General features: G+C 33.8%; 1 protein-coding gene across 1 annotated transcript in view; it reads right to left on the reverse strand.

Moving 5' to 3' along the window:
* Positions 1–9,193: 9,193 nt before the first annotated feature.
* Positions 9,194–22,367, reverse strand: part of LOC126750940 (synapsin) — a 164,179-nt gene continuing 151,005 nt past the window's right edge. Inside the window, 1 exon segment of the mRNA XM_050460788.1 lies at positions 9,194–17,114. Coding sequence (XP_050316745.1) covers positions 16,738–17,114 — 377 coding nt within the window. The 3' untranslated portion in view covers positions 9,194–16,737.

Genomic DNA, 22,367 nt, shown 5'->3' on the forward strand with positions numbered 1-22,367 from the left:
TCAACAAGAGAAAGCCATTTCCCACACATCGCATCAAAAAATTGATTTATTGAGAGAACACTTCGGTGAGCAGATAATTTTGGGCCGGTCGAATGGCCACCAAAATCGTGTGATATCACAAGGTTAGACGATTCAGGCCAAAAGATCAAGCGTATCATTCGCCAGTTACCAGACGAAATATTCGAACGAGTCATCGAAAATTAGACAACAGAAGCCGCGTCCAACACTTGGAAAAGATAATCTTCAAAAAGGAAATGCCAAGGATGTTCTTTCGATTAATAATAAACATTCCGCATTAAATTTGAAGTTTCTGTGTTTTTTCTTTAAAAAATTAGGGATCCTCGAAATAGATCACCTTAAATAATGCCCTGTTTATCCTATATCTAAAGGCCGGTCATCAGACTATGTATTTGCCTTTTTTATTAATATTACAAATTATTGTGTTAGATGCCCGCTTATAATATTTTGAAATAATTTAAAGGAGATACATATAAGTCATTAATGGAAACTTACTTTTAATTTATCAAGCTTGTTAGCTGGAAGCTAAATAGCCAATCAACAACATCTACATACATTCCTTATGTTATCATTATATCGATTTAAATATTTTTAAACTGCATTTTACAAAATTGTTTTAGTTGTGAAAATTGTTTGCTTGAACCCTTGCGTTTTGAACCTTAACGCATTATGTCAATCAACTTAGCTCTTTTCCATCATAGCATTTGATGTCAATATTTGAAATTTTTGCAATTTCATAAATGTCAGCGATCTGTGAATTGGTATGGCATATACATATACATATACCATACATGCTTATGCATATTCATGTAATGTAATGTATGTACCTATGTATATGAAGTGATACGTTCCAGCTGTTGGTCTTTATTGGAAGTTAAGTGCGGCAATCTCACAATCAAAGACATGTTGCACGCTTTCTGAACTAAAATACATAATTTGATTTGAATAAAATTGCATTTCACAAATTAATTCCGGGGTTAAGGACACATTTTTTTAAATGAAAAAAAGACAACAAAAATAAGAAAGCATAATATATAGTAAGTAACCCAAATTATGTAAAATAAATCCATATAAGGTTTTCCTTTTTGTCGCTATGGAGTTTTTACAGTTGATCAAATCGTACTTTATACGGAACTACATGTCTTAAAACATGATAAGGAGCATGCATCAGCTTTTTTGTAAAATATGGTTGGACGACTGCATTCTCAACGATTGGAATTTAAGTGTGCTTTGCCCAATACACAAAATGGGAGACCCCACAATCTGCGGCAACTACCGTGGGAAAAGCCTCCTCAACATCGCGTATAAGGTTCTATCGAGCGTATTGTGTGAAAGATTAAAGCCCATCGTCAACAAACTCATTAGACCTTATTAGTGCGGCTTTAGGCCTAGGAAATCAACAACTGACCAGATATTCACCATGCGCCTAATCTTGAAAAAAACCCTCGAAAAGAGAATCGACACTCGCCACCTCTTCATCGATTTCAAAGCTGCTTTCGACAGCACGAAAAAGAGCTGCCTCTATGCCGCGATGTCTGAATTTGGTATCCCCGCAAAACTAATACGGCTGTGTAAGCTGACGTTGAACAATACCAAAAGCTTCATCAGGATCGGGAAGGACCTCTCCGAGCCGTTCGATACCAAACGAGGTTTCAGACAAGGGGACTCTCTTTCTCTTTCTTGCGACTTCTTCAATCTGCTCTTGGAGAAAATAATTCCAGCTGCAGACCTTAATCGAGAGGGTACAATCTTCTATAAGAGTATACAGTTGCTGTTGTATGCCGATGATATTGCTTTCATTGGCCTCAACACCCGCGCCGTTAGTTCTGCTTTCTCCAAACTGGATAAGGAATCGAAGCTGATGGGTCTGGCAGTGAACGAGGGCAAGACGAAATACCTCCTGTCATCAAATAAACAGTCGTCGCACTCGCGACTAGCCTCCCACGTCACTATTGACAGTCATAACTTCGAAGTTGTAGATAATTTCGTCTATCTTAGAACCAGCATTAACAGCAAAAACAACAATGTCAGCCTAGTTATACAACGCAGAATAACTCTTGGACTGGGTAGACAATTGAGAAGTAAAGTCCTCTGTCGACGAACAAAAACCAAACTCTATAAGTCAGTCATTATTCCAGTCCTGCTATACGGTGCAGAGGCATAGACGATGACAGCATCTGGTGAGTCGGACTTTTCGAGAGAAAAGTTCTGCGAAAGATTTATGGTCCTTTGCGCGTTGGCCACGGCGAATTTGACAGAGTTCAACGAATCAAGAGACAACTCTAAAAGTATTCGACGCAGTACCCGCCGGGGGAAGCAGAGGAAGAGGAAAATCTCCGCTCCGTTCGAAAGACCAGGTGGAGCAGGACCTGACTTTGCTGGGCATTTCCAATTGGCGCCACGTTGTGAAAAGAAGAATGACTGGCATGCTGTTGTTAACACGGCTATAAACGCGTAAGCGTATTTTTTATGTGAGTTCCGTTCTATATTAATATTTAATCAATCTGTAATCAAGACAATTTGAAATAAATAAATAAAGTTTCATTTTGTTCATACTTAAAAAAGTTAAACATCATTTTATTTATACAAAGGCATAGGGGACTAAAGGGATAATAAGTAGATTTTCGCACTGAATATTGCCTGTTATGGTCACAAAAGTTTTTGCAGTTTGAATGGGATGTGCTACCGCACTCAACATATACTCCAGACATGGCACCATCTAACTATTACTTGTTCTGGTCCATGTAGATTTTTTGGGTGGAATAACCTTCAAATCAATCAGTCAAGATGCCAGAAGCCATTTGGACCAGTTCAAAAGTTTTATGAGCGTGGAATCAATATCTTTCTCGGCAGTTAGCAAACGTATTGGATCAAAAAATAAAAGAAAAATTAAATTGCTTAGCGAACTGCCCAATAGGCCTTTCATGCCGAATTTAATGTTAAAACGATGCTATTTTGAGCTTTCAATTTTCTTAGGTCATATGATCATTCAAAATGTTTTTCTCTGATCCTTCCGATATTCCAACGATACCAGTAAGATCTTTGACTGTTAATTGTGGATTCGCAAGCACCAATTCCTCCATTTTATTGACGTATTGACCATAAGTTGATGTTGATGGCCGTATCGACCCTATTTGAATAATTTTTACCAATAAAAAACACTTGCTCGCGACAAAAAATTATCGTCGAAGGCCTTTTCCAATATTCTGAACATTTAACCAACATTTTAGTTGGTTCCGCCTACAAAATGCAAAGGAACTTCTTCGTTGAATAATTTCTAATCTTGAAAGTCCGCGAATGCCCTTTGTGTACTTCAGAAAAACAACAGTATTCTAAAATTAATGATTATTTTGATGTGATATTTGGTACAGATGTCAATGTAGTCATACCTACCTAAAAAAAATATTTCAACGAATGGGTTTAAATAAAAAGGTTTTACCATATATACCAAATTGATCAGGATGACGAAATGATCTGATGCCTGTCAGTCTATTCATGAAGCGATACTTGAACAATAATTAAGATATCGCAATAAAACTACCCTTGCGCCTAGGCATCCCCAGCTATTCATTTTTTATCGTGTGTTAAATGTAAATTTCGTTAAGAGATTCCATACGAAAATATGTTTCTACAAGAAAAAGACTATGTTGAATATATTACTCTCTCTCTTTTTGTTCGAAAAATTTCCAACGGTGCCTTAATTTTATTTTTACTGTTTCCCCATTTGTAGCTTACCTTGAGATTTTTCTCTACAAGCTCAACAAGTCGTTTGCGTTTCTAAGTGTTTGTACAAAATAATTGATTAAAATAGTTTAAAATTATAAATAAAATAGTTTTTATAACCCATTTTTATTAATAATACTTTTCGTAAATAATCGCAGCAATGGCAGCAGTTGTAGTTTTTTGATATTCTGGTAAATCCCACTGGCACGGGGTTGAAGATCGTAACACCACAAAAAATTTGAAGTTTGTCAATACATCAACTGATTTTTTTTTGATGGATTGAGTGTATGGTGTGTATTAGCAACACCAGTGTTGCACTCTCATAATTTTATCATAGCCATGTCGCCACTATGCCTCTGGAACAACGCCGTGCAGTAAATGTTGAGAATAGTACGAGGGCTGCTATATATATTCTGGCCTAGGGCAACACTAAGTGTTGCCAGGTGCAATCTGACATTTCCATTGGAAAGTTTGACATTTTTATACTCTCGCAACAAAGTTACTAAGGAGAGTATTATAGTTTTGTTCACATAACGGTTGTTTGTAAGTCCTTAAACTAAAAGAGTCAGATATAGGGTTATATATACCAAAGTGATCAGGGTGACGAGTAGAGTTGAAATCCGGATCTCTGTCTGTCCGTCCGTCTGTCTGTCCGTCCGTCTGTCCGTCCGTCTGTCCGTCCGTCTCTGTCCGTCCGTGTAAGCTGTAACTTGAGTAAAAATTGAGATATCATGATGAAACTTGGTACACGTATTTCTTGGCTCCATAACAAGGTTAAGTTCGAAGATGGGCAAAATCGGCCCACTGCCACGCCCACAAAATGGCGGAAACCGAAAACCTTTAAAGTGTCATAACTAAGCCATAAATGAAGATATTAAAGTGAAATTTGGCACAAAGGATCGCATTAGAGAGGGGCATATTTGGACGTAATTTTTTTTGGAAAAGTGGGCGTGGCCCCGCCCCCTACTAAGTTTTTTGTACATATCTCGGAAACTACTATAGCTATGTCAACCAAACTTTACCGAGTCGTTTCCTTCAGGCATTTCCATATACAGTTCAAAACTGGAAGAAATTGGATAATAACCACGCCCACCTCCCATACAAAGGTTATGTTGCAAATCACTAAAATTGCGACTAAAAAAAAACGTTAGAAACACTAAATTTTGTCGGAACAAACTACAGAAGGAAGCTGCACCCAGACTTTTTTAAAAATAGAAAATGGGCGTGGCGTCGCCCACTTATGGACCAAAAACCATATCTCAGGAACTACTCAACCGATTTCAATGAAATTCGGTATATAATATTTTTTTAACACTCTGATGACATGTACGAAATATGGGTGAAATCGGTTCACAACCACGCCTTCTCCCAATATAAAGCTATTTTGAATTCCATCTGATGCCTTCTCTATATAATATATACATTAGGAAATGAGAATACAATTCAATACTCAAAGTACACAAATTGATCTAATCTAATTCATTTTACAGCAAAATAAAAAAATATGTAAATGTCGGATAATGAAATCTCGATTATCACTTTATCATGCGAGAGTATAAAATGTTCGGTGACACCCGAACTTAGCCCTTCCTTACTTGTTTAGCATAACATCACTCAGAACGTTTCGTCATTTAATCGTGAATTGTTTTATTTAAAGGGAATTAAAAAAATCATCTCGGCCAAAAAATGGAATTAACTCGTGAACATTTTCGTGCGATCATTTTTCACAACTTTCGACGTGGATTATCACGACAAGAGTGCATCGATGAACTAAAATCTTTGTATGGCTATGAAGCACCATCCTATAGCACTGTGAAAAACTGATACAACGAATTCAATCGTGGCCGACGCTCGCTCGAAGACGAATTCCGTGAAGGTCGTCCAAAAACAGCCGTTGTGCCAGAAAACATCGATGCCGTACGTGAACAGATAATGCAAGACCGTCATGTAACATACCTTCAGATAGAAGCATGCCTATACATTTCTCCCACCAGCATACATTCGATATTGCATGAACACCTGGCCGTAAAAAAGGTTTGATCTCGTTGGATCCCGCACAATTTGACAATCGCTCAAAAAACGGCTCGTGTGGATTGGTGTAAAGAAATGCTGAAAAAATTCGATCGCGGTGCTTCAAAAGACGTTTATAAGATCGTCACAGGTGACGAATCATGGATCTATGCGTATGAGCCCAACAAAACAGCAATCGACAAAAAAATTAAAAAAAAAAAAAACATTTTCGTTTATAAATATGCCTAATTACATTATTAGGCCAGAAATATATATAGCAACCTACGTATAAACATTTCTTTGACAGTTTCAAGAAATCAGCGAAACCAACCGCCGGAGACGAATCACTCTTTACCACGACAATGCAAACTCTCTGTCGACGAATATTCAGTTGTCAATATTTGAACACTCAAAACATCAATTTGATGAGTCATCCACCATAAAGTCTTAACTTGGCACCGAATGACTTCTTTTTATTTTCAAATTTTAGTGGGCTCGGTCCAAGATTTTTTGTAGGAGGAGATTACAATGCTAAGCATCCCTGGTGGGGCTCACGTATTCTAAACCCAAAGGGTAGAGAGCTTTACAAATGCATTATTAAGAATATTTTAAGAACTCTGTCAAGTGGTGAGCCAACCTATTGGCCAAGTGATCCATTGAAAATTCCTGACCTCTTAGATTTTGCCGTTTATAAAGGTATCCCAACTCAGCTTTTAGATGCGGTTAGCTCAGAAGAATTAAGCTCTGATCACTCGCCAATTATTGTCAGCTACAACACATTAATCAATGTTAAACCACGAAAATATTCTGCTTTAAGCAACAAAAGTAATATTTGCATATTTTAAAACTGGTTAACTCAAAATATAGTACTTAACACCTCTATTAAAACTTCAGCTGAACTGGATGATACAGTTGAAGATTTTACAAACTTTATTCATGAAGCTGCTTTTGCTGCTACTCCCCAAAAGAGGAATGAATTCTCGCCTCACAACTCATTTCATGTGTCTACAGAAATTAGAGCATTAATACAGAATAAAAGACGTTTACGAAAAAAATGGCAAACCAGCAGAAATCCAACTGACAAAACTATTCTAAACAAAGCCACAAAGGAGCTGAAAGAAAAATTAGCTGATTTCAAAAATAAATCGATATCCGAATATATTGCGAGTTTAAATTATAGAAATAATGAAGACCATAGGATATGGAATGCTACAAAATACATAAAACGGCCTAAAAAAATAAATGTACCTATCAAAGACAGTAACAACGTTTGGTGTAGAACAGATAAAAGTAAAGCAAATGCATTTAGTAAATACCTTGAAACAACTTTCTCTCCTTTTGATAACAGTGGCAGGAACAATGATGCTGAAATATTAGAATTCCTTGACATAGCATGTCAAATGTCTTTACCACTGAAGCATATTACACCCGCTGAAATACGTACTGAAATAGAGAAATTGTCTAACAAGAAAGCTCCAGGATATGACAAAATTGATGCCAAAGTAGCTAAATGCTTACCTAAAAAAGGAATTATGTTGCTAACACTTATATTTAATTCTATTTTAAGGCTTAACCATTTCCCTACCCAGTGGAAATGTGCTGAAATTGTGATGGTGCCTAAACCAGCTAAATCTGAGAACGAAATCACTTCATATAGACCAATCAGTTTGTTGTCTTTATTCTCCAAAATATTTGAAAAAATATTTTTGCGCAGATTATTGCCAATACTAAAAGAGAATAAGGTGATACCTGAACACCAATTTGGGTTTCGTCGATATCATGGTACTCCCGAACAATGCCATCGTGTAATTAATCACATTATTGATGCTTTAGAACGTAAAGAATATTGTTCAGCTGCGTTTTTAGACATACAAGAAGCATTTGATAAAGTTTGGCATCATGGTCTACTATACAAATTAAAAAAAAGTATTTTCCTCTCAAGTATATCTAATTCTCAAGTCCTATTTAACAAGCAGGTCGTTTTATGTAAAGATAAATGACGATACGTCTGACATAAAATACATTCATGCAGGAGTACCACAGGGAAGCGTTCTTGGCCCTGTACTATACACCATCTTTACATCTGACATTCCAGAAACTGAAAATGTATTAATTGCTACTTATGCTGATGACACTGCTCTATTGTCGTCAAGCCAGTCGCCAATTGAAGCAACTAATTTAGTGCAAAGAGAATTGAACAAGATTCAGACTTGGTTAGATTGCTGGAAAATGAAAGCAAACGTGAGTAAATCCGTACACGTTTTATTTACATTAAGGCGAAGCGACTGCCCTCCTTTGCTTTTAAATGGTAATACTATTCCTAAAAGTGATTGCGTTAAATACCTCGGCATGCACATGGACAAACGATTAACTTGGAAACAGCACATACAAGCCAAAAATAAACAATTAAAAATAAAAACCAAACAACTTTATTGGCTACTTGGGCATACATTGCAGTTATATCTTGAAAATAAATTACTATTATATAAATCTATACTAAAACCTATATGGACATACGGTGTGCAACTTTGGGGCACTGCTTGTAATTCAAATATTGAAATTCTACAAAGATACCAATCGAAAACTCTAAGATTAATTACAAACGCGCCTTGGTTCATAACAAATAAAGCCATTCATTCAGATCTGAATGTACCTTTTGTTAAAGATGAAATTAAAAGATTTAGTTCAGCATATTTGCACAGGATAAGTTATCATGACAATCCTTTGGCAGTCATGTTATTAGATGATAGTAATGAAACTATTAGACTTAAAAGACAACATGTTCTAGATCTCCCATTTAGGAATTAAGTAAATGTTTAATTATATATGTTACTACGAAATTAAATGTATAATTAAAATTTTTTATATAAACATTTGTATTTAGAACATATTGTTATATTGTATATTATTTTTGATCTCATGGGAGACCAAAAATATAAGTCAAATTATGGTTTTGTTATCAAATTTGCTTATTATTTACTAAAATAGATTGCAAATAAAATGTATTTAACAAAAAAAAAAATAAGAATTTGAGTAAAAAAATGGTATGTGTGGATTTTGTTCTACATGAATCAAATGAAGACCAATAAAGTGAACAACATCGTGCCGGAACCACCGTATTCGCGAGATTTACCTCCGTGTGACTTCTATTCAACAAACTCAAACGACCGCTTCGGGGAAACCGTTTTGAGTCAATTAAAGACATTAAGAGTGAATCGCTAAGTCTGTTCCGGAAATTGACCGTAACAACTGTTTCGAGGATTGGAAAAAACATTGGTACAAGTGTATTGGGGCAGAGGGGGATTACTTTGAGGAAGACGATATAAAGTCTTACTACTTTTTGCTCACAGTAGTACACAAAATGATCGATTCTTTGAAATGGCCAAATAAAGCGAGCTCCTTAAACAGTTTCGTCTGTCGGCAGCAAATAAAAAGACACATATTTTTGTTTTTCATTTTAAAAATGTAATATTTTTATTTATCAACTCATTATTGTATCCATTATATCCCATTATGCTCATAGTCAATCATCATATTTAATAATTGTAATAATCATATTCATAGTTGTATGTATGTATGTATGTATAATGCTTTTCATTTTTGTATTTATATTTGTATTTGTAATTTGTGTCAAGTATACATGCATTTTGTATAATATTTATTTATGTAGTCACATCCAACACATACATGTTTAATAGTACATAATAGTATATATAATTTTTTCATAAATAATTTTTTTTTTTGTTTTGCGGTTTTTCTTAACTTGCTTTTATAGTAAATATTTGCTTTTGGGAACAACTGCTCGGGAGTGTCGCATGATTTTGTGAAATTGTATGAGTTTTTCTTGCAAACTGCGAGTTTTTCTTCAGGAAATGTATGATAAGGGGAGTGGTTGTGTGGGTGTCCTACAGGAGTATGTATGGCTGTGTTATATCTTTCGAATAATATATGAGCAAATATTTGTATATATGTATGTATGTTTGTTTCTTCTGATATATGCACGTCGGTGTAATAGGATGTTATATATGTATGTATATGTACGCTTGTATATGCATGTATATATGATTACATAACGGTAAATGCAGCTTTTTTTCGGGTCAACTTCTTTAATTATGTCTCTTGTGGGCTTCTTATTTTTATTTAGTGCATTTGTTTTTGTATTTGCGTTAGCTTGTTGGTGCGTTTTTGTCACAATTGCCTATAAACTTTCATATTGATTAACTACAGTTAATTATTTAATGCTAAATATTTTAAGTTTCTTTTTATTTCGTAAATAAGTGTAATTGTGCTAATAACTTTGCTTGCTTGTTGTTGTTTTTGTTCCAATATCTAAATTTATATGTTTGTTTGTTTGTATGTATATTTAAGTTAATGATGTGTTGTTGTATGATAATGCTTTGTTGCCTAACGTTTCGTGGAGTATACAAGAACAACATGAATATGTCTGATGAATGTACGTAAGTAAGTATGTATCCTATACAGCGGTGTGCATTAATATGCGGTTAGTTTTTTCTGGAATTTTCAGCGACTGGATAGCGTGCAAACACATTTGAAAATTTTTTATATTTTCCTGGCTTGTACTAGATAATATAATATATTTGTTTAATATTAATAAAAATTTTTTCATAAACATTTCCATCAAAACATGTCACATTTAAAGGGAAAAAGTGGGGTTAGAGTCGATTTGAGGAAGAAAACATTTAATTAGGGTATTTTGAATTTTTTCTATAACTGGATTGTAAGTTAAATGGTTAAATTTGTAACAACACAATTTTTTTTTTGCTATTTTTATATTATGCTTAAGCTATATTAAGAACTATCCATGTATTTTTGGCTAACTGTACTTAGGGTTCTTATATGTAAATATTTATTTAATAAAATTTCTGCTATTAGCTTTAAACACAACCAAATAATATATGTATGTGTGTATTTGTGTGAGTGCTTGCATAACAAACATTGCATAACATTAAACACATTTAGTTCCTAATTTATTAATTATAATATACTTATTGTATTTTTTTTATTTTTTTGTATTTTTGAGAAAAAACTCTTACAGTAAAAATTTAAAAAAAAATAATAGAAAATCGAAAAGCTTATGAAAGCACAAACAAGAAGACGACGTGAAGACCTAAAGTTTTGAAATATTGTGAAAGCATTAGGTTGTGTTCTTTTTATTAGTAAGACTCTCTTATATGTCGCCTTACCATAATCATTGATTAATTTTTGAATTCTTTAGAGCTTACATTCTTTAAGTACCTGGCTAGTAAAGCTTCCATTTTCGCTCCAAACCTATTTAAAATATTTCATGTTCATAATTTTTAACCTAAAAACGCTTTCTCATAATAAAACGAAGGTCTTGACTTTCACTAAAGCAGGCGAAAGCTTTATTTTCAAAAAAAAAAAAATAAATTATTTTAAAGCACAACGTATATACGTAAGCACGTACGTATATACTTATATTTCACCTTACTACAATTACCAATTAACTTTTGAATTCTTTAGAGCTTTCACACTTTAAATACTTTTTGAAAGCTTGCTAGTAAAGCTTCCATTCTCGCTCCAAAATGTATTCAAAATATTTTGTATGCATTAATTTTTCTTTCTTATCATATTACCAAGACCATGACTTTCACTAAAGCAGGCGAAAGCTTTATCTTCAAAAAATAAAATAAATAAATTATTTGAGAGCACAAAGTGCAGACGTGAAATTTTTCCGGTTGAGTTCTTTCTATGAGTAATAATACACTTAAAAAATTTCCTTACACCAACCATCGATTAATTTTTGAATTCTGTAGAGCTTTCATTCTTTAAGTAGTTTGTAAAAGCTTACTAAAGCTTCCACTTTCGCTCCGATATGTGTTTAAAAGCTGTTTTGAGCATCAATTTTCTACTTATAAAAGCTTTCTCTTCATAATACGAAAGCCTTAAGGGATCGTCTCAGTGTGAAATTTTCGAGAGATCGATTTTTTTTTTGTTACATTATCGGATAGTATACACTTTAATAAACATTCTCTCTAATTCTGAAATCGAAATTCAAATCCGCTAAAGCGTTTCTTGTAGCAAAAGAACAGAGCGGGGAACAGTGCAACTCCACTTATAAACGCGTTTTTCTCAGAATGGTGTTTTTCAAACGGTTTCCACTCTCAAAGGAAGAGTTTTGAAGATACATATCTAGTTCCAATTTAGAAGCTTTTATTTTTTTTTTGTTTGAAGTCTTCCCATTTTTTTCTACGGAAACAAACCGCCGCCATTTTGTCAAATTAGCATTTTTATTCAAGAATTTTTGGAAGTAAGTGCACTAAGCCGTTATAAATGACTTGCATTCTCAGAGCGTTCGCTTACTAATAATGCTTTTCGACATAGTGAGTAAACTATTTCGGGAACTTTTAAAAAAGTTTATTTAAAACGCTTGTACATTATTTTAAGAGCTTTTATGAAAATTGTTCAAAATCGTTCGTAAACTATTTTAGAAGCTTTTATGAAAGCTTATATATAATGTGTTAGAGTGCTTACATATAATTCCAAAATCTGGATTAAGCCATTTCAGGAGATTTTATACTTTATGCAAGCTTACTTATTTGATTACGTATGATTTACGAAATCAACCATTTTGGGAGCTTTTATGTTAGCTTACTTATAATGCTTTCCAAACTCATTTGAAAACTGCTTTGGAGCTTTTATAAAAGCTTTAAAATCATGCAAATAAAGAAAAATAAAATTCTTTGTGCCTCCACTTTTCAAACAATGATTTTCAGTAAAAAATAGCTGTATAAGCTTTTCAAGTTCAGTATTTTTTTCCTACTTTGTTTAGTATGGATTTTTTATTATGCTTTTAAATGTTTTTCAAGTTCGTTGTGGCTTATTGCGGTTTTTATTTTTTCATTTTATTGTTTGAATCTTTTGAAAAAAAAGAGTGTCTGCATGCAAAGCAATGTTCTACGAATTTTACTTGTATATCTGTATATGTAAGTGCGGTGTTCACAGAATTAATGATATCAAACACATTTTTTATATACTTTATACGGCATTTCGTCAACTCATATTTTTATGTGCTTATATATATTATATTTTAATTTTTTGCTTTACTTCACATCAAATAGTTTCTGTATCATTGAGTATTAGAGTTAACAGTAATTTATAATGTATTTTTCAATAGGAAATAAATTTATATAATTTACTACCCCTTTTATAATGAGTGTTTGTTTTTTTGATATTTTTAATTTTAATTTTTTTTTTGTTTTTCTTTCATAATTATTTTTTGCATATATATTGTCTTGTGTACTTATACAAATAATCAGCGTCATTTGTGTTGTTGTTGTTTAGTGTCTCATGTTGGAATAACAAATTTTTATTTTGTTATCTTATATTATATATTATATGTTTGTTTATCTTTTATAATGTTTTTTTAACCTTTTATAGTGTTTTTTTGAGTTTCGGTTAGCTTGTTTGTTCCATAGTATGTAAGTTAGTTCTTTATTATGAGTGTTAATAATTTTTCAGCATTAAATAGATTTCAATGATCTTCAGCGAATTGCCGCTTAACATCTCATAGTTGCATAATTTTCTCAATTTTTAATATTTTCTCAGTTTTTTGTTTTATGTTCTCATATTAGGTTTCCTTAGTATATATGTATATATATATATATGTTAAGTAGTAATGCAATACAATATTTTTCCAAAAATTACAATACCAACACATACGCCTCACATTTGTATAATTTATAAATTGCTTTACTTTGAATTAATGTTTCTTGCAGATTTCGGCTAGTTTAACCTCACTTTATGCTTTCTGCGTTAATTTTTTTTCTTTAGCAACACTTTAGCTTTCATTTCTTTCACATACACCTAATAATGTGTTTGTATTTGTATATAGTACTTGTATAGTGATTTGTATGTATTTTTGTTTTTGTTGTTTTAAGTATTTATGTTGAGTAGATAGGTGGTAGTTGTACGTGTTATTTAAGTAACTACTTTTGAAATATGATTTTCGAAATTTATGTTTAGATGAAGTATGCTACTTTTAATGGCTGTTAATGAAGCAATTAAATATTAGAGATAAATAGTTTGTAAGTAAAAGTATTTGAACGTTAAATATTTTCAATATTTTTCTAATATAATTTGGTTTAGTAGACGAGTTGGTTTTTGAGTCAAGGCGTCACTACGAAAATCGTCACTAATGTCTGTAAATGTTTAAAACTAAAATATAAGTTATCAACAAAATAATTTCTAAATTAATATCAAAATTTTTAAAATGATGCTTTGATTGCATTAAAATTGATTTTTGTAAGTTTTTATGTTTGAAAAATGTAAATATTTGTAAAATAAAAAAATAGTATTTATTCATGGTTAGAGCAACAAGCTTTATTTATTTATGTGTGTGTTGCTTTGTTAAAAAAATTCGTTAACAGAAATGATATACATACATATGTACTTATAAAAAAGTAATAATATAATAATCTCAAACCAAACGACAATCTTCGATAAAGCATGCTGGACTTGATAACGGTTGATCGAAGTTCGAGGGGAAAGTTTGAGGAGAAGTGCTCTGTCGGGAGTCCTCAATTAACTGCTGTTTCAATGCATCCACTTCGATAACAAAACTGCAATACAGGCCTTGAGCTCGCTAACAGAAAGCCAAAAGCTAGTCAAGGAGTGCATGACGTCACCAGCAGTAAAATGCCGAGGTGGCTGACCACAACGGAATCGTCAGAAATTGTACAGTCGATGCGTTTACAAGAAAAGACAGCCCTATACAAAATCCGTCGCGATGGGAATGAGAAGGAGTTCGCTTGCTTTTGTGCACACGGGCGTTGGTTCCATGGACTTAGAGCGAGTTCAGCAAGCGCTGATCAGTAACCAGCGGTTCCGTAAACCTGCTGGCCCAGAATGGAACTTAGCAGGTCCATTGAAGTATTAGCTCATAGCTAGGCTCACATCACCGTACTGATGAGTGTCCTAACTGGACACTATCCAGTATTGGCATTCACGCGGTGAGCCTAACGCTTTTGTGGGACGCAGCCTGTTAAAGTTGCAATGAAGAAGATGAGGTGGCAGTATCTACACACTTTCTACTATACTGTTCAGCTTTCGCCAGACTAAGATTGAAGCATCTAGATTGTCATACTTTTTATGAACCCGGCGAATGGGCTGGAATTGATATTAGCCATTTTCATTAAATTTCTGCCCGACTATAGGCGTTTTGTCGATATGCAAAGGTCATTTTGATTCAGGAGTAGTTCTGAGCATTACAACGGACAAACGCCTCTAGCTGTCCTAGTAGGATTATTGATGGCCTCAAGAGAAATCAGTCTATTAACCTAATATAAACCGATTACTGTAACTAATGTATAATATACATATATCCGAACTCTTGAAGTTCCATCTTGAAAATTTTGGTTCCCCAAACTAAATAATGCTTCTTATTCCTCTTTGAAGGATGGGGCCGAGTATTCACGCAAGCGAGGAAAGTTAGCTAAGCGCCATTTACTTGGGAGTGACCACAAACAATTATTTTACATATGGCTCAAGCAGCTCACGACTTCCGGTTTTTGACCAAGTATCCTCTGGATAGCCAAACAACATCCCTTTGAAAGCGAGCTAAAGAGAGAAGGCGAATAATGTCTCTCCAAGATTGTACGCTGGGTTTAAGAGCCGCCACGTGAAAAAACACTTACAATGAAAAAAAAAAAACACAACAGCCTCGGTTGAGAGACCCCCTATTGACGAGAACTAGTTTGCTTACTTGGTAAAAATGTGGTGGAAAATTAAGAATGGCTTTTAAAAACGAATCTGTTTCAGAAATATGTGAAATTATTCCAAAAATTTTAAGCGCAAGTTTTGAGTCTCATTTGTTGGCCTTAAAGTGTCTACCTGTGGATTAAGGTTTTACTACTTCATTTGGTCCATGAAATCTCATTCTAGTCTCGTGAGAAACAAAGCATAACACGAAAGGCAGAAGCATATTTTGTTGTTGTAGAGTTACATAAAATACTTTTGTATTCGCGTAATTGTATCTGGAACCCAACGCCGAATGTAAGAATGGAAGTAAACTTGCTTACTTTTATTTTACAAAGCCTTATTAGGCTCTTTAAACTTTGAAGTTGTCTGTGCGTTTCAGACACCTCGTAAGCTTTTAATGTGTTTTGAGAGCTTTATAAAGCTCTGTAAGCCTTGCTGTACTCTGTAAGCTACCTACTTCTCTCAGCACAAACGCTTTCTCACGCTCGCATGCTCTAACACAAACTCTTTTCACTACCGCACAGATAAAGCTTTCAAATTTAATTCCACTATGTGCGTAGCCAAAGTTTATATTATTTTCCATAATTAGGCAATAATGTAATATGGTAAAAAATTTAAGACCTTTGACACAGATTGTGTGATTTGTTGGCATAATATTTCAATTCCCATATTAATATCAATTGTTGCCCTCCATCACAGCTTTTTTCCATAGGTTCGGTACTTTTTCGAAACATTTCCTGTTCATGCTACGAATAGGAGAGTTATTCACAAAATATTTGATGTTAATTTCATCTTATTTTATTCACTTTTAAGTTCCGTTGTTAGTTCATTTTCTAAAAAATAAATCTATTTTCTCCAAAAATTTTAGGAATACTTTAAACTGGTCCAGTATGTTTTGATGTAAAACTACTTTGACAAAAAAATTTAAACTAAGTAATAAAAAATTAAAGAAACCTAAAAACAAATTCAACTTTTCATCTACGCTTGCTTCTATGAAGAATTCTTTCCACTATGAAACCAGGAAACTTCAGAGGCGATAGATGCGCATGTGTATGTATTGTTTACTTTTCATATATATTTTTGCTCCATTTATTCACTTCTTCTGACTTTTGTAAGTTCAAATATGTATTTTCTAATAACTGGCGCTCGTACATACCCATATACATATATATAATTTATATACCATATAAGTATATATACACCAGCCATTTAACGAACTTTAATTTTGCTACGATTCATTACCCTGTCCTACTTCAAATCCAATTCGTCATCCTCTTCGACAGTCGGCTTATTCCAACGATTCGTATTGCCAAACGAGTTAATGCTGCTAACACTGCCCGTCTTCGGCGAATCACTAAAATCGCTAAATGCCGCATTTTGTATACCCTCGTAGTTGCGGTACGCATTGTAGCTGTCATTGCCGTCGTTGCTGCGCTCGGATGTGACGCTCATGCTCTTGGAGGCGCCAAAGCGATCGGCCTTGTAATTGGTCGGTGGACCGCCGAAGATGAGTTCGGCATCGGAGAGTGAACCGCTGGCGCGTGTGTACTTGCCATTACCATGGCTGGACTTGGTGTTGTTGGTGTCGCCGAAGATTATGTCCAAGTCGGATTGTTTGTTGGAAGCTGTAAGTAGTGGATAACTTATTAAACTTTACTCATTATGTGATTATGAAATTTATATTATGATTACAAGTTCTTTATGCGGTGCGTTTACAAAAATACTGTTGCTGAATTTTACGAAAATTTCAAATTAGCAATACTTGAGCGCCAAATTGGAAAATCAATGCATAGACACTGAGTAATGTATGAGTGATGGGGATGAGTTATCAAAATATTGTGATGACTGTGCAATATTTTTTCAGCCAATAGCTTTGAATATGATCAATAATGAAATGTAAGTGATTTGAAACTTTGATAATGAAATGAAAGCAATGCTGATGAGTCCGACTCCTGCCATTTGTTCTAAAAGCGTTGAAATAAACTGTTTTTAACGGGTGCTAAAATAACGGTACTTTATCCTTGTACCAATTTGTAGGATATACAATTTAAATTCAGAGAGAATCTTTCCCAGAGTATAGTATGCTATAAATGGGTTGAATCGGTTCAATACTTCCCTTAGCCCACATATACCTAATATAAAGATTTTCGAACTTCCAGGTGACTTTATACCTCATATATCGACCAACATATAAGTTATCTTAAGGTGCTTTACAAAAATTGATTTTTTTTGCTTTTCGATTTTTATATTTTCAAAAATATCTTGTGAAACCGTAAAGGTCGTATCTTGTATAGTTTTTGAATGGTAGCGTTCTATAGAAAGACCGCTCGCAGGTATAAATCGGATTCTTGAAACTTTATACGATCTTTTTGAGTGGTTAAAAATTGTCAATTTGGCATTAAAACAACGACCATTTATTACCTAAAAAAATAAATTTTTTCAGAACTACTTCATTTTGTTAATTTTTCATATTTTTCAAAAATCGTAGGTCATTGTATAGTAAATCCTTTCATCTTTAATAACCGTTTTGAAGTTTTTTGTTTCAGTTACTCATTCGGCCGGAATCATATCAGCAGTTGGGGAATTTTTCGGTTTGGCACCTCCGAAGACAACACAAAACTCTGTTACTTTTCAATATTTTTGTAAAAAAAATTCTTCAAACATAAATGAAAATATACCGTATTATGTCAAAAGAACTTCGAAACATTCGATGAAGTACTTTTTTTTTAAATTCACGAAAATAACCTAATTTTTCATGGGTTACACTAGTATAGCCCCTTAATACAGTTGAGAGCATGTGTTTTTCTTATGACGGTGCACATTTGTGCTTGGAATGAATAAAATTGGGTGAAAACTCGCTATAGACCCCATATAACAAACAAGCCTTATGTAATTGAAGGTACTTCCCTGGCTTTAATCCTTGCTTGTTGCAAGAGTATAAAATGTTCGCTTTTACCCGAACTTAGCTCTTCCTAACTTTTTCAATATTGTTTGTTTAAATAATAAAATTAATTATAGCGAAAGTACGGTATTGCAAAAAATACTTAAAATTATCTTTCCGGTGAAAATCTCTATGAAATTTACTATATAAATCATGGTCTCGAATTCTATAGACTCTGTACTGATTGCATAATCAATTAGACGCAAACATATTTGCAGAGACTACTGATATGAGCACACTAAATTCGAATTAGAAATCAACCAGCTCCACACACATATGAACACCCTCTGAATATTGATATAATCAATATTGCTGGTTGATTACCAATACCATTTATTATCTCTATGGATTTAATTGAATTTAAGTGATGTCAATATTTCAAAGGCAAGAGGCATTCAGTGAAGGCCGTAAAGTAATCGAAATTTTGCCTTTTGCGTGTTTACTCCTATTAATGAATCGAACTGTCCAATAATTTAACGAATAATGCTCCAAAAATAAATCGGAACCGATCATAAATCAAGATGATGCTCTTAGTTTTCCTTGACTACTGTGGTGTAGTTCAGCATGAATTCGCTCGACCGAGTCAAAATGTTAATAAGGAATTCTTGTATGATTGTTACTGACTTTTTAGCCAAACATAAAAAAGAGTGCGCGCGCAGCTCCCGCAAGACTGTTTTCTGTTTTCAAAACTGAAAAATTCTTTTCGAAGAACGTGCCATGAAGTCGTTGAAGCAATTATATTCCAGCCGAGGCTCTGGACAAGTAACGGGTAATCTAAACGGAGGTGCTTTTTCCAATAGCCTTGTACTAACAGATCACGCGTGAGTCGTGTCAAGCTGTCATGCCATTTTTATTTAGTATTGTTTGGTATTACATTATAGAAAGACATGCGCTTGACCCACTCTTACAAATCCGTCAATTTTATAACGAAAATTCACGTTCTGTAAAGAATGAGTTTCGCGCGCTTCGCTTAATTTATGGTCAACATAATCGGCCTACTGAGCGTACTATTGGCAATACCATTATCCGTCGTGAGGCCCAGCATTCGTTATTGGACAATATTTGACCGAATAGATCAAGTCCAGCACGCAGTGAAGAAAATATAGCTGCCGTCGCTGAGGGTGTACGCGAATACCCTGACGAGTTGATTTTTACGATGAGATCTTAAATTTAAAGCGTACGAAACACAGCTTGTGAAAGAACTGAAACCGTTCGATCTTCCCAAGCGTCAACGCTTCGCTCTATGGTCTCTTAAAAAGCTCCAAGAGGATCTCCAATGGGCCTTGGAGAAAAACATAACGGGTATCATACGCTAGTTACTTGTCGAAATGCGACGTAACCAAGGGCAACATTTGAAAGGGATAGTCTTCAAAAAATAAATACCAAAGAATATTCTTTCGAATAAAAGTACACATTCACCATTAAATCTTAAGGTTGTAGGTTTTTTTCTTTAAAAAATTAGCGAACCTCGAAATAGATTATTTATTTGTAACACAGTGTTTTCGAAATGGTCTGCAGCCAAGTAATATGTTATTACAGATTTTATTTTTTCCAACCGACTTGCTTTAAGCTTGTATGTAGTGTGTAAAAAAAAGTTCTCTTTCTTTAATTACAAGTTTTGGAACTGAAAGGTGCGTAATTACTAAAAAGTACAGAATTAATGACCTCATCAAGCATACACCCACTAGTTTGGATCAGATATAATGACGAATGCTATATATTTGGTTCCAGTATCCAATTTATTAATTTCTTTAAATAAATCAGATTATTTCAAATAATCAGAAAGTGGAATCAGAGAAGGTGTTTAAGTGACCAATTATTATTTACTAAGTTAACGAAAATTCTATAATCAACTGCAGGAAATAATTAAAAAAATTGAAAAACATTTCATATTCTCTTCATACTCTACAAACTCACATAATGGATTGTTAGGTTGCTCCTTTAAATTTAATATTACTACTAAAATTTATCATATCCACTTTGATAACCCATCCGCGCCTAGTCGAAAGCAAAAGATACCGTACAGTTCATACATAAAATACATATTGTCAATTTTTTCTAATGCAAAGTTCGCCAATAACAGTTATGTAGAAATGAAAAATTGCATTAATAAATAGACAAAAAGACATAGAAGCCAGCAATTTGTGCCGTCGTGTTTCAAATTACGCTTACGAAGCCTTCTTTATATTTCATAAAGCAACTGAAGACAGAAGCACTCCTTACTTTTGCAGTACATGTACATATGTATGTACTATACTTATATTATGCAATATGTGTGTAGTACGTATAGTTAAGTGGGTGAAAGTGCCGCGTGTAGAGTGCCCAAAGCCAAAGAAAACAGTTATTGCGGTGTTTATGCATTAAGAAGTGTTGCTCTCATACTTGGAGTAATACGAAATCGAATAATTAAGAGTTCGAACTGCGAACTTAGACGAATTTACTTTACTTAAAGTGGTGGAGAATTTCACGGTTGCCTTTGAAATAGTAAAGTTTTTATATTTGAAATATTTTATATTTTCATTGCAAAGTTCCAACGTCAATTTTTAAGTTTACAGCTACTTTTACGGTTGAGGAATGCACCATTTCACTCAGCATACCGTGAAAAACCCTAGGCTAAGCACATAGGGCGTGAGGAGTAAACCATCACTTCTGAGAAAGACAAAAACACTATTTTTTGTTGCAATATTACAGCAAATACTTTTGTCTTCGTTTGCTTATGCCTTGTTCCCCACGCTGAGTTGCTCTTCACACCACTATGCGTTTAGCCTTAGCTCGTATTATTTTCGATTAACAATTAGACATTCAACGAATATAGTGGATGCAAGAATGTCGTTTACTTTTAAGAAAAATAAAAATATATAAAAATATAAAAAGATATCTTTGCATATTATATATTACTGTAGTGTTTGTCAAGTTGCAGGGTTGCATTTATTCAGACAATTATGAACTTACGAAACATTGGCTTTGTTGCTTTGCGGCGACATGCTTCAGTGCGGCATGACGATTGAATACAACAATAACAAACGTATAATATATTGTAGTGTGAATCGAGTTTAGTTCGTTAGAGAGGAGGACGGAAAAGCAGTTATGGGCGTGTTGGCGTAGGCGTTTAACGTTGATTAGCATAAAGTAGAGTACAGTAGAATAGAAATATTGTTGTTTTTGTCTACATATAACTAAGTTGCCTATATGTATGTATGTAAGTATGTGTCGAGGAAGGATCTTGTGGGTGGCACATAATTTTAGAATTTTCTTTAGGGCTTGTTTCTTATAACTAAAAGTTCTTAGGACTATGAGTTAATGGGATATTAATGAGTAGGGCTGATTTTCTTGGTAAGCGGGCGCGTAGAAAAGTGGAAAAGTTTTGGCTATATTTGATGTTGTCTTAATTGTATGCAGTCATATTTGTGGTATGTATCAGAAATAGGTTTACGTTTTGAGTATGTTTTTTAAACTGTTAATATGTTTATGAAAATATTTTTTTTTTTGCTCGTAGAAAATGTATATGGTTTTGGCTTACTCTTTAGCATTTCACTGCTCTAAAAATACATCTTAGTAGTGTAGGCTAGATTTAGGCGCTGAAGTAGTAACCTTTACTTATAGTCAATTGGTCATGGGTTGGCTTATAAGCACTTTCCCTAGTTTGTTCTCGCTTATGAAAATATTATTGTTAGTATGCCTTACTCTTTTCAATTCCTGCTCTTAATTTGAGGTGAAAAAATATTTTCTCTCCTAATTAGTTTTGCGCTTATTTGAGGTTATGTAATGATGCATATGTGAACTGAACTATGAGTATGAGTATAGTGATGTATTATGAGCTGATAGAAAATATACGTTATTTTTTCTTTGAATAATGGGTTAGTATGACTGATATGTTTTTTTTAAGTAGTGACTGAGCCTTTGAGAATTATATTGGCACTGCAGCGCTGCACGATCG

Source organism: Bactrocera neohumeralis, chromosome 2 (genome assembly GCF_024586455.1).
Source record: "Bactrocera neohumeralis isolate Rockhampton chromosome 2, APGP_CSIRO_Bneo_wtdbg2-racon-allhic-juicebox.fasta_v2, whole genome shotgun sequence".
In the NCBI taxonomy this organism is placed as follows: domain Eukaryota; kingdom Metazoa; phylum Arthropoda; class Insecta; order Diptera; family Tephritidae; genus Bactrocera; species Bactrocera neohumeralis.